Source organism: Dasypus novemcinctus, chromosome 3, assembly GCF_030445035.2.
Source record: "Dasypus novemcinctus isolate mDasNov1 chromosome 3, mDasNov1.1.hap2, whole genome shotgun sequence".
NCBI classification, from domain to species: domain Eukaryota; kingdom Metazoa; phylum Chordata; class Mammalia; order Cingulata; family Dasypodidae; genus Dasypus; species Dasypus novemcinctus.
The window spans coordinates 138462946-138481623 of record NC_080675.1 but is presented as its reverse complement, the minus strand read 5'-3'; the positions used below and the strand labels follow the sequence as shown (position 1 = coordinate 138481623).

The window sequence follows — 18678 nt, the reverse complement described above, 5'->3', positions numbered from 1 at the left end:
TACCTCTTACCTTATACATATATAAATTAAAGTGTATCAAAGACTTAAAACATAAGCACTATTAATATAACACTCTTATAACAAAGGGAAATATCTTCAGGACCTTGGAGTAGGAATGGATTTTAGACTTTACATTAAAGCATGAGCAAGGAAAAAAATAGATAAAATGGCCTTCATCAAAATTAAAAAACTTTTGTGCATCAATGGACATTTTCAAGAAAGTGAAAAGATTACCTAGAGAATGGGAGAAAATATTTGGAAACCATATAGTTGATAAGGTTTAATATCTAGAATATATATATAACTCCTACAATTCAATGACAAAAAGACAAACAACTCAATTAAAAAATGAGCCAAGGATTTGAATAGATGTTTCTCCAAAGAAGGTATATGAATGGCCAATAAATGTATGAAAAAATGCTCAATACCATTAGCCATTAGAAAAATCCAAATTAAAACTACAAGGAGGTATCATCTTTTATACCCACTAGGATGGCTATTGTTTAAAAAGCTGAAAATACCAAGTGTTGATAAGGATGCAGAGAATAATACATTGTTGGTGGGAATGTAAAATAGTGCAGCTACTGTGGAAAACAGTCTAGTGGTTCCTCAGAAAGTTAACTATAGAATTACCATATGACCCAGCAATTCCACTCCTAGGAATATATCCGAAGGAACTGACAACAGGGACTCAGACAGATATTTGTACACCAGTGTCCATCACAGCATTATTCATAATAGCCAAAAGGTGGACACAACCTACGTGTCCATTGACAGATGAATGGATAAACAAAATATGGTATTCCATACAACAGATATTATTCAGCTGTAAAAAGAAGTGAATTGCTGGTACACGCTACAATATGGATGAACCCTGAAGACTTCATGTTGAGTGACATCAGTCAGATACAAAAGGACAGTTATTTTATGATTTCTTTTATATGACATATTTAGATAAGCAAATTCATACAGGCAGAAAGCAGAATAGAAGTTACCAGGGATGAGGGGAGAGAGGTTGGGGAGTTATTTCCTAAATGAGTATAAGTTTGCTTTAGGATGAAATAAACAGTGTGAAAACAGTGGTGAAAGGTATACACTATTGTCATTGTACTTAATATAAAAAAATTTTCCACTTAAAATGATTTTTATGTTCTATATATTTTTGCACAACTAAAATTAAATTATTTAAAAAGTAACACAAGAACAGATTTTTTTTTTTTGGTTATTGTTTCAGAGAAGATCTCCACTGCACAGAAAAACTGGTTGTGTTGGGGCAGTAAGATTTTCTCTGTGGCTGCAAGGGAGAAAATAACTATTTCCTTCATGCCTTTCAGAAACTCCTAAATTATAAATTACCTGACTGCACGTATTTGTTGAAATTCATAGAACTCACTAAAAAGTGGGAATTTTACTATATGTAAATTATACCTTAATAAACTTGATTAAAAAAGAATACTTGGGAAAAACAAAAAATTCATGGGGCATACAGGTATGTACAGTCATCAGAAGGCATCAAGCTGAATGCCTTAGATATGCTCTTTTCTTTTAAAGATTTATTTTATTTCTCTCCCCTTTCCCCCTGCCCCAGTTGTCTGTTCTCTGTGTCTATTTGCTGCGTGTTCTTCTTTGTCCACTTCTGTTGTTGTCAGCGGCACGGGAATCTGTGTTTCTTTTTTTTGCATCATCTTGGGCAGGCTGCACTTTCCTTCACGCTGGGCAGCTCTCCTTACGGGGCGAACTCCCTGAGCGTGGGGTTCCCCTACGCAGGGACACCCCTGCGTGGCACTGCACTCCTTGCACATCAGCACTGCGCGTGGGCCAGCTGCACACACGTCAAGGAGGCCTGGGGTTTGAACCGCGGACCTCCCATGTGGTAGATGGACACCCTATTCACTGGGCCAAGTCCACTTCCCAGATATGTTTTATTGTATGTAAATTATACCTCAATAAAGCTGATTTAAAATTTTTTAAAATAGTCCTATCCTGTCACTAATTTCTATTTTTCTTTCCCATGAGATAAAACATTGTTTTATTCCATTAAATCTTTGACCCTAGGTGACTTACATGTTGCTATAGCTGATATCCTTACAGTTGTTTCATGTTTTGCTATTTGTAATTCTTTTAATATATGCTTTGATGTACTATCATTTCTGTATATTTTCTGTTTATAAGAATAGAGTTATTAGTTGTATTGGTGTATTTTACTTAATTCCTCACTTGTTAGCAATTGACTTGTCTCTAATTTTTTACAATAATGAATAACCTATGTATAGCCTGTAAAAAAAGAATACTTTAAATAACACTTTTGCTACATGGCAGTTCTGAGGTCTGTGGTAAGTGTTCTTTAACCAATGCCCCTTTGCTCCTGGCACAAAAATAGGCATTCATTTGGGCCAAACAGTAACCTATAAAAGACATGCCAAGGACTTGCCAAATGGATCACTGTGTTGTTCCAGTCAGATAAAACTAGGTTGCAAGTTGACCTCTACAACCAGGCACTTTTGACTACAGGCAAGGAACTTCTTTCATTTCAAGGCTGAAAAACACTTGTCACTCTTGGCAAGTCTAGTACTAGGCTATACATGTTAAGTGCTCAAATATTTTCATTTCACTAGGGGCAAATACAAATTATGAAATTCAGTTAGTAGAATACTAACCTCTTCTTTTTCCAAGAACTCCCTGACGTCAGGGTCCTGTAACATGGTAGGATGATTCACAATCCTCTGAAGGTACCTAAAGGTAAGCAGTAATCTATTTAGTTAATACAGTCTCACAAGGTTTGGGCATCATACATAGGGACATAGTTTCTTTCATTACTTGAAAATGTCCTCAGATAAGGCACTTAAGTAGTTCTCTGCTTGTAAGCACATTTGAGTTCATATTCTTCATGTTTCCAAAAAGTGACAGAAAAATAACTTATCAGAGAAAGAATTCAGAGCTACCCATACTTGATTGACCATGGGGAATGTGACTGCCCATTCAGAATGGGGAAAGAAAAAAAAGATGATCTGCTCCTAATTTGGAACACTGGAAAAGGTTAGAGATAATATGTAGATGGGTATCTTTAATTTTTTAAATCAATTTTATTGATACATATTAATAAAGCATACAATCCATCCAAAGTATACAAACAATGATATCTGGTATAATCATATAGTTGTGCAAATGGGAATCAAGTTTCAACTCTACTAATTCAAGTGAAGATATCAAAATTAAATCTGGGAGCCAGTGTGGGTCAGTGGTTGAGTGCCAGCTTCCCACAAAGGAGATCCCAGGTTCAATCCCCAGCCCCAATACCACAAAAATAAAAAATAAATTAAAAATTAAAAAAAAAAAAAAAAATTAAATCTGGCGAGTGGGTATAGCTCAGTGGTTGAGTACCTGCTTCCTATGTATGAGGTCCTGGGTTCAACCCCCAGTACCTCCTAAAAAAATAAAAAATAAAAAATAAAATAAATGTGCTTCAGCTTCTCACTTATGGTTGTACTTTATGAAATTTACCTTTCTAGAGCGGCCCTCCGTTTTTCAAGAAATTCTGCAGAAGAAGAATCTTCCTTCCCAACTTTCACTTTTGTCATTCCTGAAATGAAATTTAAAGAACAAAAATATCATAAATCAGCATAAGAAGGATAAATCTGTAAAAAAATTAATATATAAATAAAAGCCCATAGGAGGAAAGGCAAAAAAGGCAGCACTATAAAACACTGCTTAAGGCCAGTTTTATGACATGGGCAGGCATGAACAAAAGGTTCTTTATATGAGAATCATTTTTTAACTAGCCTCTAAGGCTGAAGGTTCTATATAAAATCTGGGACTTGCAGAATATCCATATTCTAAATGGATGCCATGGGACTCTTGAGTAGAGATTGAGTGTGATGGAAAGCCCCCTCCCCATCCTATTTAATTTAGTATATTTCAATATAGAGGAGACAGCAATTATTTAAGACTCTGGATACCAATTTTTTTAAAAAACCTCAAATACTCTCAAGGTTGAAACCAGAGCTCCCTACTATACCTAAGGAGAGACAACATGACAAAACATGGTAACTACTTCTCTAGACATCAAGTGATTTATAGGAAAACACTGGAGATATCTCTTTTTTCTAATCACAAGATTCTATACAGTTAAGAGAAGTTGTCTCAAATAGTAGGCAGTAATTATATTAAAATTTAAAAATGCAAAGAAAAGAATCTAAGTGCAATCAAAGACCACAGCCATACCTATTAGACTCTTCTCAGGTGGAGGAGGGACAATGAAGCCATTCTGAGAGTGTTTCTCTGAAAGCTTCTCATAAAGACCCAGAAAATCACTAAATCTTCTTTTCACAGCAAACTGTTTACTTCTGAACATTGGTAAGCTTGTCTTGGGGATAGAAAAAAACACAAGGCTATTTCATTCCAAATAAAGGATAAATGAGTATCCTGAAAGTCATCTAGCTGACTTCAAAGGAGTTCATTTCCCAGATCCCTGCTCTTTACCCACTTGACAAATAACTTTCCTCAAGGCAGAGCTCCTCAAACCTTTCTGAGCTAAAACTCCTTTTGGCAGACCAGGAAGGCCCAAGGTGCCCTTCTCAGAATAATCATTTTAAATGCATTAAATAAAATACAAGGAATTACAAAAGCAACCAATTAAATTCAAATAGTTTCAATCCCAGGTTTAAAAATTTTACCCTAAAAAATTCATATACACAAAAAAAACATCAACAGTCACGAAAAACAAACAAACAAACTCCACACACAAAAAACAACACACCCCTGTTCTAAAGGAAACAGATGTTGAATTCTAGCTTTATGGTTACCTATAACCCATTCATTCTGTACTGACTTATTAAGGGTATTAGCTGCTGGAATTAAAGGGGCCAAATCAAAGACAGACTAAACAGTGCTTCTATAGGGAGATCAAATGAAATGTCTAAGCTGCTCTAAAGTGTCACAGGAGCTAGAGCTCATAGGAAACAGGTTAACAAATGGTAGAGAGACAATACAAAGGAAACTTCTAGTTTAAGACTAGCCTATATCTTAACAAGATTATTTTATACTCACCAGACAGACAAAATGTAAGAAGGTTGGCCTTGCCAAGTGTTGGCAAGGAAGTGAATCAATGGGAACTTTTACATACTGCCAAAGGGAGTATAAATTGGTACAAAGACTTTAGAAAACAGTCTGCATTCCTTGGGAATTTCAACATTTGCACCATCAGTGACCCAAGGAAAACTGCTCTTAGTCATATAACCTAGATAAAGTCTTCTATGTGTATTAAGAGACATGTGCAAGTATGTTATTACAAAAACTGGAAATAAGCCAAATGTTCCTAACAGGAAAATGAGTATATTATTGGTATATTGACAAAAGAGACTTAACTACAAGTATATAGAGCATGGGTGGATCTGAGAAACAATGCTAAGTGAAGAAAGCACTATTTCCAGTATAATGCCATTTTTATGAAACTCAAAAACTAAGCAAAATAGTATATTGTTTAAGAATCCATATGTGAAGATTTTTAATAAAAGAAATGAGAGACAACTCAAAAAAAGTGGCTGCCTCTAAGGTATGAGGCTGAGGATGCGAAAGGGATCACACAGGTAGATGCGATATTAGGGTTCCTATTCGGAATGATGGAAATGTTCTGGTAACAGATGGTGATGATGGTAGCACAACATTGTGAATCTAATTAACAGCACTGAAATATATATCTGAATGTGGTAAAAAAGGGAAATGTTAAGTTGTGTATATGGTAATAGAAAATTTTAAAAAATCCACAGAACCGCATTACACAGTGAACCCTAAGTTAAACCATAGACTATAGTTAACAGTACAATTATAAAAATGTGCTGGAAGGGGAAACAGAGTGATTGAGAGGTGAAGAATTTTCTTGTTTGTTTTTTATTAGTATTATTGAAATAATGGTTTTTTATTAGTATTATTGAAATAATGAAGATGCTCTAATAAATTTTTTTAAAGATTTATTTTTATTTCCTGCCGCCCCCCTCCGTTGTCTCCTCTCTGTGTCCATTCGCTGTGTGTTCTTCTGTGACCAATTCTATCCTTATTAGTGGCACCGGGAATCTGTTTCTTTTTGTTGCATCATCTTGTTGTGTCAGCTCTCCGTGTGTGTGGCGCCATTCTTGGGCAGGTTGCACTTTCTTTCGCACTGGGCGCACTCCTTTTGTGTGGGGCTTTCCTATGCGGGGGACACCCCTGGGTGGCACGGCACTCCTTGTGTGCATCAGCACTGCACATGGGCCAGCTCCACATGGGTCAAGGAGGCCCAGGGTTTGAACCGCAGACCTCCCATGTGGTAGGCGGACGCCCTATCCATTGGGTCAAGTCCGCTTCCCCTCTTAACAATTTTTGAAATGATGAATGCACAACTATGTGATGATACCAAATACCACTGATTGATACTTTGGATGAATTGCATGTTTTATTAATATGTATCAATGAAAATGATTTGTTAAAAAAATGTGCTGTCATCAATTGTAACAAATGTTCACATCAATACAAGGTGTTAATAATAGCATGATAGATGGGAATCCTATATTTTATGCATGATTGTTTTGTAAACCCACAATTTCTCTAAAAAAAAATTAAAATTTTGTTCTCCATTTTAAGTTTTAAAAGACTGCTGGTAAGTTTGGGGCTTCATAATCTACATATGACATTTTATAAATTTCATATACATTAACATTAAATAAAAAAGGATGACCAGGTCTGAGTGGCAAAATCTTAGACAAAATATTAAAAGAAGTTCTATAGATGAAATCTCAGAAGAATTGAGGACTTTTAAATAGGTGATTACTCTGAGTTTGGTACAATCCACTAATCTAGCTCTAAGTCACATAGTTCTAAAATGGATGGGGCTATATCAAATATACTACATGTCTTAATAAAATGCATAGTTTCACAGTGATGTCTTAGCTCCCTTGAAGAAAATTAGAAAGGCTCAGTCTAGAACATCCAGATGAAGTTACCAAGGGGGTGGAGGCTTGCTCCACCTTGAATAAGCATGAACAAAGATGCTGGCAAAGAAACTAAAGAGATACCCAAAGTAATGTGAATGATGACCTCCTTGGTGTGAGCATCCAAGTCTATTAATGGGTCATCAGCAGGGTCACTTGGACTCACCTGTGTTGTAACTTTGTAGGCTACATAGGCATTCATACCATCTCCTGTGGGAGAAAAAGAAAGCAGGAGAGGATTACTCTGTAAATCAAAGCAGTATTAATCTAGCTAAAATTTAACCAGGAACCATAAACCACAGGAGCCCTGTTTAAGAAGGGATACTTGTTTCATTTCCGAATTTTATGTGCTATCCTAAAATCTAAGTTCCTACTTTGCCTTAGGGCCTTTGTGGCACGTACCATGCCCCCACGGATGCTGGCTGGGCCCCAGTTTGAGTTAGACAAGAGAGTCAGCCCCGTGTTCCAAAGCCAGGCTCCATTTATATCCTCAATAAAGCAGCACTGGATAGAGACAATCCATCAGTTGTTACCACGCCAATATTTGGGCTGGTTACACACATCTGTCCAAAACCAAACAATTCTCTTGCTGTATAAAGCAAAATGAGGAGAAGGAAGCAACTGATGTAAAAGGAAACAAGCGGTTCTACCCTAGGCTAGCTCTGGGCTCAGTGTGCTCTTTCAGAAATACAGTTGAGGTCCCCTCCCTTGGTACTAGGGGACACTGACCTCTCTGATCTAACATGTTCACCCAAAGGGCCTGGCCGGAAGACATTTCGGCTGCCTGATGTCACACAAATCTTCCTTTCCTGAAGGAATTATTTTTCTGAAAAAGGCTTTGACTGTTAAATACTTTGGGATTTGAGCAATTGTTTTTCTCATGGTAGTGTCCTGACTGGACCACTTAGGAAGATAAAGGCACCATTGACTCCCTGCACACTAAAAAGACATACATTGGAACCTAGACAGACTCACCTCCAGTGCTGGGATATAGTGTTTCATGGTTGGTTTTGTTCTCTACCTCCCCATCCCATATTCCTCTCCACACCAAACAGGAAAACCCAGTCAACAATAACAGATGCCTAAGCTCAACTGTCCTGGGGTGAGAAGGTAGGGGAAGAAGGGGAAGTAACTGGATCAGCAGGATCAAATATTGCAACCTGATTTCAACGAGATGGATGGAAATGACTGCTATATAAAGTACAAAGAGAAGTCAGAGATTATATATTAGCTTGCCTTTTCTACCTCTCCAACCCCTACCAAAAGAGTATGAAGTGAAAATAACAAGCTAAATTTTAGAAGTTACTTTTTCTGATTACCACCTTTACATTGCCTAGACCACTTACATTGCCTAATACTACTAAAGATGTTTACCACTGATGAAAGAAAAAAACCCTAAATTAATATTCAAAATTTCATTCACATTATAACAGGGGTTCTTAACAAGGGGTCCGTGAGCTTGAATTGAAATTCAAAAAAAAACATTATTCTTGTAGGGACGTGTTGGTGTGGGTGTGATATATTTATTAAATAATACACAGTCTAGTGTGGGTTTATTAAGGGGTCTGTGGTTTTCACCTGACCAGCAAAGGGGTCTATGGAACAAAAAAAGTTAAGAACCCCTGCATTAGAATATCATAATTAACTGGCCAAAAGGTTAATCCCATAATTTAAGTGCCCACAATTATGGAAAAGTCTAAGTGTAAAGATACATAAAACAGTAGTGAAGCAGGATCTTCAGATATTTTGTCTGCATGTCAGTTTATCAAGGCAAATGTGTGTGAAAGGGGACATACTACCCACTAGCGTGTATATACAAAGCAAACAACATCTGTAAATAGTCTAATACAGCAGTCTTGAAGTTTATGGAAATTTCCCAAACAATTCCAGAGAGCTGAAGACAGTATATGCAAATTACCAAGGCTCTACAATGGATATCTTGGTAGAAGTAGCATTCTAATCTATTTAGATGCGTGAGAGAATAAGCATTTGCCGAATAAAAAAAGCACATGTTCTTTTCAAGATTAGGCCTTGAAATATGAAAGTGCTTTAGGTAGTTGGTTTCTTGGCATCAACACAGCTGGAAATCCAGACTATGGTGTGATGAAAGCTTATTACCTAATAGTTGCAATGACTGTCTCATGATGATGGAGGAGGTTGTTGTTATGGGGGAGAGAGTGGGAGGAGGGGGCTGGGGGGTATATGGGACCTCATATTTTTTTAATGTAACATTAAAAAATCAAATAAAGACAAAGAAAAATTACCTAATAGTGATTTGTTTTTAAATAAACATCCATGGATGTTTTAACTATTCCCTCTCCTGGTTCAAACATAGTGATTTGTTAAATATTAAAATAATTAGGATTATTTATTATCTGTCTTATTCCACCAAGGATCTAAAGCAGCTAATAACTGCTCAAAATCAAAATGTTTATAGAATACTCATAAATACTAGAAAGGCAAGAAAAACTCCTAGATATGCAATGATCCAAAGTTCTGGTCCAGGCTCCACCATGAACCATGCTGTGCCTGAACAGGAAAGCTACTTCAGTCTAGGTAAGGAAAAATCAATGGTTTAACAACAAACCATTTGGCATACAGTCTAATTAGACTGCATAATTTCTAGTTTCTAATTTAGAATCTAGAAAGGCTTGGGAATTATATTTTTTTGTTACAAATAACATCCCTGTTTAGGACGATAAGGCTCTGCATAGCTTCTGCTATAGGGAAAACTAGAGGATAATCTAGGAACTGTATAACATAGTGATTCTGGTGGTGGATGAAGATTGTGGTTAACAGTATATATATAAGAATGTTCTTTTACAAAGTGTTAAAAATATGGTGATACATGGGAAAATGACAACTAATGTAACTTATGGATGATAATTAGCAGTAATATTGTAACATTTTTGCAACAATGGCAAAGAAGATAGTTTATCAAATCTAAGGGTCAGCAATAAGAGGGTACGAGGGGGTATGCGATTTTTCCTTTTGGAGTAATAAAAACATTAAAATTGACTGAGGTGATGAGAGCACAACTCTATGATACAAATGAAAGCCACGGAGTATACACTTTGAATGGATTGTACAAGGCATGGGACTATATAACACATTTTGTGGTGGGTGATAGACTGGTTTACAGAACAAATATGAGAACATTCTCACATGAACTATAAAAATATATAATACAGGGAAAACCGACTTTGGCTCAGTGGTTAGGGCGTCGGTCTACCACATGGGAGGTCCGCGGTTCAAGCCCCGGGCCTCCTTGACCTGTGTGGAGCTGGCCCATGCGCAGTGCTGATGCGCGCAAGGAGTGCCCTGCCACGCAGGGGTGTCCCCCGCGTAGGGGAGCCCCACGCGCAAGGAGTGCACCCATAGGGAGAGACCCAGCTCGAAGGAGGGAGCAGCCTGCAGAGGAATGGCGCCGCCCACACTTCCCGTGCTGCTGACGACAGCAGAAGCGGACAAAGAAACAAGACGCAGGGAAACGGACTTTGGCCCAGTGGTTAGGGCGTCCGTCTACCACATGGGAGGCCTACGGTTCAAGCCCCGGGCCTCCTTGACCCGTGTGGAGCTGGCCCATGCGCAGTGCTGATGCGCGCAAGGAGTGCCGCGCCACGCAGGGTGTCCCCCGCGTAGGGGAGCCCCACGCGCAAGGAGTGCACCCATAAGGAGAGCCGCCCAGCGCGAAGGAGGGAGCAGCCTGCCCAGGAATGGCGCCGCCCACACTTCCCGTGCCGCTGACGACAACAGAAGCGGACAAAGAAACAAGAAACAAGACGCAGCAAAAAGACACAGAAAACAGACAACCGGGGGAGGGGAGGGGAATTAAATAAATAAAAATAAATCTTTAAAAAAAAAAAAAAAATATATATATATATAATACAAATACAAATACATAATACAAAAACATATAATATAAATGTTAATAATTGGATGGTTAGGGGGGAAAATACACCAAATTTAAGATATGGACTACAGTTTGTGTAATTTTTTTTTTTAAGATTTATTTTTATTTCTTTCTTTCTCCACTCCCCCCTTCATTGTCTGCATTCCCTATCTGCTCTCTGTGTCTGTTTAATTGTGTGCTCATCATCTTTTTTTTTTAGGAGGCACGGGGAACAGAAGCCAGGACCTCCCATATGGGAGGGAAGTGCCCAATGGCTTGAGCCATCTCTGCTCCTACTTGTTGTGTCTCTCTTTCTGTTTCCTCATTGCTTCAACTTGTTGTGTCAGCTCACCGTCTTGCTCGTCTTCCTTAGGAGGCACTGGGAACTGCATCCAGGATCCCCATGTGGAAGGCAGATGCCCAAATGCTTCAGGCACATCTGCTTCCCAGCAGTAATATTCTGATGATGCTTTCTCATCATCTATAACAAATGTTCCACAACATTCAAGCAAGGTATTGGTGGTGTGATATGAGTGAGTCCTGTATGCTATGTATGTTTGTTTTGTAAGTTTACTACTTTTACTATATACTTATTATTTATGTATGTTCATGATATACTTCAATAACATTTTTTAAATTAAAAAAAAAAAAAATCCAAGTTGTGGCCAAAGTTAAGAATTGTGCTTTTCTGAAAATCTAATTTGACTAAAATTCAACCTGGGGGAGCATATGTGGCTTGAGCAGTTGGGTGCCCGCCTACCACACGAGAGGTCCTGGGTTTGGTTCCTAGTGTTTCCCAAAAGACAAGCAGACACAAAAAAGCACACAAAACAAACAGACACAGAGAGCAGACAGTGGGTGCAAACCACAAAGTGGGGGGAATAAATAAATAAATAAACATCTGGGAAAAAAAAATTCAACCTGGGTCAACTAGTCTGTTACCTACAAAAGAGAGACACAGACCTTCCCACCTCATTGGGACGGCAAGAGTACATGATAAATGATAAGTTAAGAAGAGCTTCAGGGAAGCGGACTTGGCGCAATGGATACAGCGTCCGCCTACCAAATGGGAGATCCGCGGTTCAAAACCCAGGCCTCCATGACCCGTGTGGAGCTGGCCCATGCGCAGCGCCAATGCGTGTGAGGAGTGCTGTGCCACACAGGGGTATCCCCCGCATAGGGGAGCCCCACATGCAAGGAGTGTGCCCCAGAAGGAGAGCCGTCCAGTATGAAAGAAAGTGCAGTCTGTCCAGGAATGGCGCCGCACACACGGAGAGCTGACACAAGATGACGCAACAAAAAGAAACACAGATTCCTGGTGCCGCTGATAAGGACGGAAGTGGTCACAGAAGAATACACACAGCAAATGGACCCAGAGAGCAGACAACTGGGGGCGGGGAGGAGAAAGAAATAAATAAAAATAAATCTTTAAGAAAGAAAAAAGAGCTTCAAATTTCTTGAGGGAAAAGTAAGTTCAGTTTCTCAAAATTTTATAACACGTGTTTTTTAGGTTGCTGAAAGGGAATTTATGATCTCAAAAGGGAATAAAATGGTCTCATTTACTCTGTAGGAGAAGGAAATGTTTAGGTTTTTAAAAAGGAATTCTAATCCTGCTTGATGTCACTGATTTTTCTTCTTAAGCCAAGAAAAGTCTAAATAAAGTACTGGGTAACTGCTGTTTCTGGCCTTAGGATCACAGCATGGGGTATAACTTTACAGGAAAGATAATAATGAGGTACTTCTTGTTGACCGGCTCAGATCTGGAGGCAAAAATCCAGACATCAGCTAAGTACATTTTCCACAGGCACAGCATGACATCACGAGGAGTCTCAAGAGCTCTTACCTATCTTCTCAGGATCAGTTACACCAACTGTCAAATCAAATTGGTCTTCCTGTTCTTCTTCCTCTAGCTTTTTAAAGAAAGGACAAATCATAAGAGTTGATACAGAAAAGATTATTTTATCTTGTATTAACCTTATATCAATATGATTAAATCAAGACAGAGCCTTTCTATGTACCAACAATCCAAAAATGAACAATCCCAATGAACCAACTTCCATGATTTTAAGCTGGGTGCCAGCTCAAAGGTCTTTGTTATATCTAGTCCCTTAAAATATTATTTTGATCACAATGAATAGTTACTGAGTTCTGGAAGACTTGTTTCTTTCAGGCTGAGGAGGGAATGCTGAGAAACCATATCTCTGAATATGGGAGCTTTGGACACTAGATATCATTAGTAACCATAAATAGTTAACTCTGCTCAGGAAAGAGTCTTTTATTGAATTCTGGCTGTGTATTAACCATAACAGTCTTCTTCAAGAGTCATAAATAATTTTTCAAGGCTCATATTCAACTGACCCTCAGAACATGCAGTCCTAAAAACACAAAAGAAACTAAAGTAATAGTATAAATTCTTACCTCCTCATAGCTTAGCTGGGATTTAGAAGAATTTGTCCCTTCCTGTGGAGGAAGAGAAATGAGTGTTTTGTCCAACACCTTCTTCTGATTATTTTGTGTGCTGTCCAGGGATAGTTCCACTGTGGCATCTAAAAATAGTTAATATTTTAAAACCAAGGTCAATAGTGGGTCTTTGGCTGAATTTCAGTTCTACAAGCCAAGATATTTACAAGAATGATAGTAGTAAGCACTTTCAATACTTAGATTTTCTCAGACTCTGAGAATAAGTATATTGAAACTTTTACTTGGTTAAAAGAGAAGGGTAATAAGGGAAATGTTCTTCTAGCACAGACTTAGTATAACAAGCCCTCGCCTTTCCAAATACAACTACTTGGCTATCTTTCCTACCTAGAATTCAGGCAAGAACCTAGGATGAAGCAAAAAGACTGAGCAGTCAAAATAATTATGCTTTTACTTTTTATTCTTTTAAAGATTTATTTATTTCTCCCTACCCTCTTGTTGTTCGCCCTTCCTATGTCTGTTCATTGTGTGATTGTCTTCCTTTTAGGAGATACTGGGAAATTAACCTGGGACCTCCCATGAGGAGGAAGGCATCTAATCAACTGAGACACCTCTGCTCTCTGCTTTGCTGCATCTCTCACTATGTTTCCTCCTTTTGTCTGTTGTTGCATCAACTTTCTGTGTCAGCTCACCATGCCAGCCTGTTGCATCAGCTCACTAACTTGCTCATCTCTAGGAGGCATTCGGAATGAAACTGGGACCTCCCATGTGGAGCCCAATCGCTTAAGCCACATCCACTTCCAGTGCTTGAAAATTTTAACCCTCCATTGTTATTTTACATGGAAGAGGAATAGGAATAGCACATCTTCAGACACTCTGATGCTGACCTCTACAGCACTGAGGTGCACAGCTGCACCTTCATTCAGCTTGAGGAGTGGTTTATGGCCACTGGCCAGACACGTGTCACCTTAGTCAGAACACCTAAGGCAAGGTAGTGGTTGATGCATATGGTCCAGAATTTGGAGAGCCGGCATTCTCCATGCCAGGCCCAAGGCCTCAAGATGCTATGACTTGTCCAGAGCCAGTGTGTGCCAGAGAAAGCCCTGGGTGCCTTCCCCAACGTGCAGATGGATCTTGGTCAGGAGAGGAAGGAAAGCCTTGACAGCCCTCAGTGGAAAAGATGTAAATATATGGATGGACGTTTGGATTTGTGCTTTCCAATTCTGTCTCAGGCCTTCTAGGCTTGTGTCAAGGGTGGGGGTGGGGAAATCTTCTAAATGTAAGAAGATATTTTACCAGCAGAGATAACAATAAAATAAGCTATCTTAAAAAAAAAAAAAGTAGTCTTTCAGAACCGTATATGAATACTATTTATTCTTGTTAGAATTTTTTTAAAAGTTTGGTTACCCGCTTTTACAGACCAATATGATAGAATAGGCAGGTGACACTGACAGTAAAATGTGAAATCAAATGAAAAGAAAGGGGGATGCAGATGTGGCTCAAGCGACTAAGCTCCCACCTGCTATATGGGAGGTACGTGGTTTGGTTCCTGGTGCCTCCTAAGGAAGACAGCAAGCTGGCGCAATGGGCAGGCATGGCAAGCTGACAAACAAGATGAGACACAAGAAGAAAAACATAATGAGAGACACAACAACACAGGGAGCAGAGGTTCCAGTGCCTCCTAAAGAGGACGAGCAAGACAGCAAGCTGAAGCAATGGGCAGGTGCAGCATGCTGACACAACAAGCTGATGCAACAAGAGACACAAGAAGAAAAAACATAATGAGACACACAACAAAGCAGGGAATGGAGGTGGCTCAAGAGATTAGGTGCCTCTGTCCCACATCAGAGGCCCTGGGTTTGGTTCCCGGTGCCTCCTAAAAAAACAAGGAAGATGAACAGACACAGCAAGTGCAAACAACAAGGGGGTTGGGAGAAATAAGTAGTTTTAAAAATCCTAAAAAAAAAAAAGTAAGGGAAACTAGAAAACGATTTTCTAGAAAAAATGGACCCAAGACACAAACACAGTGATACTTGAGAAAGGGTACAATTTCCCACACTTAAGGATAGCACTGTTATTTTAGCACAGTTTAAGCACTGTTCACAGTTATGATCTTAGACCTTCTTGCAAAGACTAAATTATGTTTAATACATGCTGTCCAAGGAGGGAGGGAACATGTAATATCTGAATTTTTTTTCTAATCAAAACAGCGAAAAGAAAAAATAGCACTTGAGAGCCACAATTTGTCCCTCTGGGAAAAACTCATTGAGCAGAGTGACTCATTACCTAAGTGTTCCAGAGAGGGAACTTTTAAATAGCATTATGTGCCATTTTTAGGCATTATATTTTTTTAAGGCAAAGAAAACGAATACACTCTGAACTTGGAGCAATGGAGCTACAACTTCAAAATCTGAACAACTCAAACTTTTTCTTTTTAATAAAGGAAAACACAAATATCCATTTAGGTATTCAATTTTAGCCTTAGGAAATTCAAAGAAAGATTATTTCTTTTTCATTTTTAGATTTTCATTTGAAGGTAAGATGAAATCAGAGAGTGGAATCTATTAGGCATAACTGGGTCCTAACAGTGTTCTGACCATTAAAAGTGAACCATATTTACACAGCAAGTGCAAACAATGAGGGGGTGGGAAGAAATAAATAAATAAAATAAGTCTTTTAAAAAAAGAAAAAGCGAGGAAAACTAGAAAATGGTTTTCTAGAAAAAATGGACCCAAGACACAAACACAGTGATACTTGAGAAAGGACTGCATCACTGTTAGAAAAAGAATCTGAAAGGGAGAGAGAAAGGAACATAATCTGATCCCTTGTGTAAGACTATAAAAGAAAAAGTATATATAATTGACAAGTTAGGACATTAGGAGTCTTTGAAACAAGCACACAACTGAAATACCTTTAGAATTTTCACATAAATAATTAGATTAATAAATGCATTAGGAAATGAAACAGGAGGTACTCTGCTCATTTAAAATCCTGGCTTAATAGAGTGCTACTTGAAGCTTTTTATTTATTTATTTTTTTCTTAGAGGTACCAGGGCCGGAGATTGAACCCAGGACCTTGTATGTGGGAAGCCAGTGCCCAACTGAGCCACAGTGGCTTCCCTAAAAGCCTTTTAGAGCTGTACCTTTTCTCTTGAAATTCAGTTGACAAAAATGCCAAAACTTTACATTTAAAAAGCTTTTTTCTTTGAACTTAAAAAAAAAAATCTGGTTGCATTTTTTTTTCCTTTTATCTTTTTTTTTTTTTTTAAGATACATAGATCATACACACAAAAGGTTACATTAAAAAAATATGAGGTTCCCACATACCCCCACTCCCCCCACATCAACAACCTCTTTCATCAGTGTGGCACATTCACTGCATTTGATGAATACACTTAGGAAAACTGCTACACAACATGGATTATACTTTACATTGTAGTTTAGTTTGGTATATTGCTTTGCGGCACGGGGGCCTGTACCTCTCTGCGCAGGTCTAAGACACCTTTTTTTTTTTTTTTTTTTTTTTTAACAAGAAGGTCCAGAGGACAAACCTGGGTCCTCCATATGGTAAACGGGAACTCAATTGCTTGAGCCACAGCCACTTCCTAACAAATCAATTTTATTGATACATATTAATAAAGCATACAATTCATCCAAAGTGTACAATCAATGGTATTTGGTATAATCACACAGCTGTGCATTCATCTTTGAACTCTTGATAACAGTAAAGGAAAAGCTTTTGGGCTTTATCACAGATGCTCTGATCACCGCTTAACTAAACATGTGGAAAACAAAATCAGAATATTAAATTTCCACGATCAATATTAAATCATCTGAAAATCTACTCAAGTCCTAAACTATCTTAAGTTCCTTTCTTAGTAGTGAGGCATGTATTACCTGCTTATGAAACTGATAGGGTAGCAGAGTAAATAAAAATCCTCATTAATAATAAATATGCTCCTAATAAAGATCTTCAATGTGTTCATCTATATAAAACCCAATCACAGGTGTAACTCTGACACTAAGCTCTCACTCAGATCTTCTTATAGGAAAAGATTATATAAAAATTAAGGTTCCAAAGATAGAACACATACCTTCTTTTCAACCTGCTATATACCTAAAACTAATTCATTATTTGCATTTCTCCTCTAAAAACTTTATCCAAAAAATAATCACTACCAGAATGAATCGTGTGCACTTTATTTTTTTTTTATTTTTAAGATTTATTCATTTCTCCCCCCACCCCCTGCCCCACTGTCTGCTCTCTGTGTCCATCTGCTTTGTGTTCTTCTGTGTCTGCTTGTCTTCTTTTTGGGTGGCACCGGGAACCGATTCTGGGACTTTCTGGCATGGGAGAGAGGTGCTCAAGCTCTTGTGCCACCTCAGCTCCCTGTCCGCTGCATCTCTTTTTGTCTCTCCTCTGTGTCTCTTTTTGTTAAATCATCTTGCTCTGCCAACTTTCCATGCAAGCCTGTACTCCTGCACAGGCCAGCTCTAAAATGTGGGCCAGCACTCGTGCGTGGGCCAGCATTCCACTCGGGCCAGTCCGCTGCACAGGCCAGCTTGCCTTCACTAGGAGGCCCCAGGAATCGAACCCTGGACCTCCTAAATAGTAGACGGGAGCCCAATCACTTGAGTCACATCTGCTTTCCAAATAGTGTACACTTTAAGTTTCAGGGATTAAAGGGTTTGGAAAATCTTCTAAATCTTTGTATCTCTTCTCCTAACCTCTTCTTCCGTTTCATGTCTTTCATAAATTTTCCTCCGGAGTTCAGATTTAAGAGTCCTCCCAAGATCTTACCCTTCGGCCCCTAGTCTCTTCCCTTCCCCACCATTCTCTTCTTTCAGCATCTCATTCACATGGCACTTGCCATTACCACCTCTAGGAAGATAATTCCCAACCCTCCAGTTCTTTCCTTTCTCTCCAGACAGGAATACCACAGTTGCATCTATTTTCTGTCTTTCAAACTTCAAATAACTAAAACCCAAACTTGCTTTTCCCCCAAAGCTGGTTTCTTCTTTAGAATATTATTCTATTAACAGCACCATTTTTCTCTCAATCCTTGGACCGAAATCTTGTCTTCAGTTCTCATTTTTTGGACACTAACTATACCCAATCACTAACACCAAATATTGCTGATTTCTCTTTTGAAAAGTCTCCATCTTTCTCTTCACTTTAATTTTGGCCTTTGCCATTTCATTCTTGAACTAATTTGTGATTACCTTCTGAAAAGTCTCTAGTCTTTACCATTGCAATCCACCTAATATAATTCCACTACATCACTCTTCCCAAAACATTACTTTGCCCACATTTTCCTTATTCAAAACTGCCAATGGCTCTCAATTAGTACTAGGATGAAACTTTAAACTCTAAATATTGATGTGTAAAATTCACCTAAACCTGTT

General features: G+C 38.5%; 1 protein-coding gene across 1 annotated transcript in view; it reads right to left on the bottom strand.

Moving 5' to 3' along the window:
• The window catches only part of SNX1 (sorting nexin 1), a 48380-nt gene that overhangs the window by 13447 nt on the left and 16255 nt on the right, over positions 1-18678 (bottom strand). The window contains exons 3-8 of the mRNA XM_004466657.5: positions 13273-13400; positions 12698-12764; positions 7129-7172; positions 4222-4363; positions 3502-3580; positions 2658-2733 (exon numbers count right to left, since the gene is read on the bottom strand). Of these exons, the coding sequence (XP_004466714.1) occupies positions 2658-2733; positions 3502-3580; positions 4222-4363; positions 7129-7172; positions 12698-12764; positions 13273-13400 (536 nt within the window). The remainder of the gene's footprint in view (positions 1-2657; positions 2734-3501; positions 3581-4221; positions 4364-7128; positions 7173-12697; positions 12765-13272; positions 13401-18678) is intronic.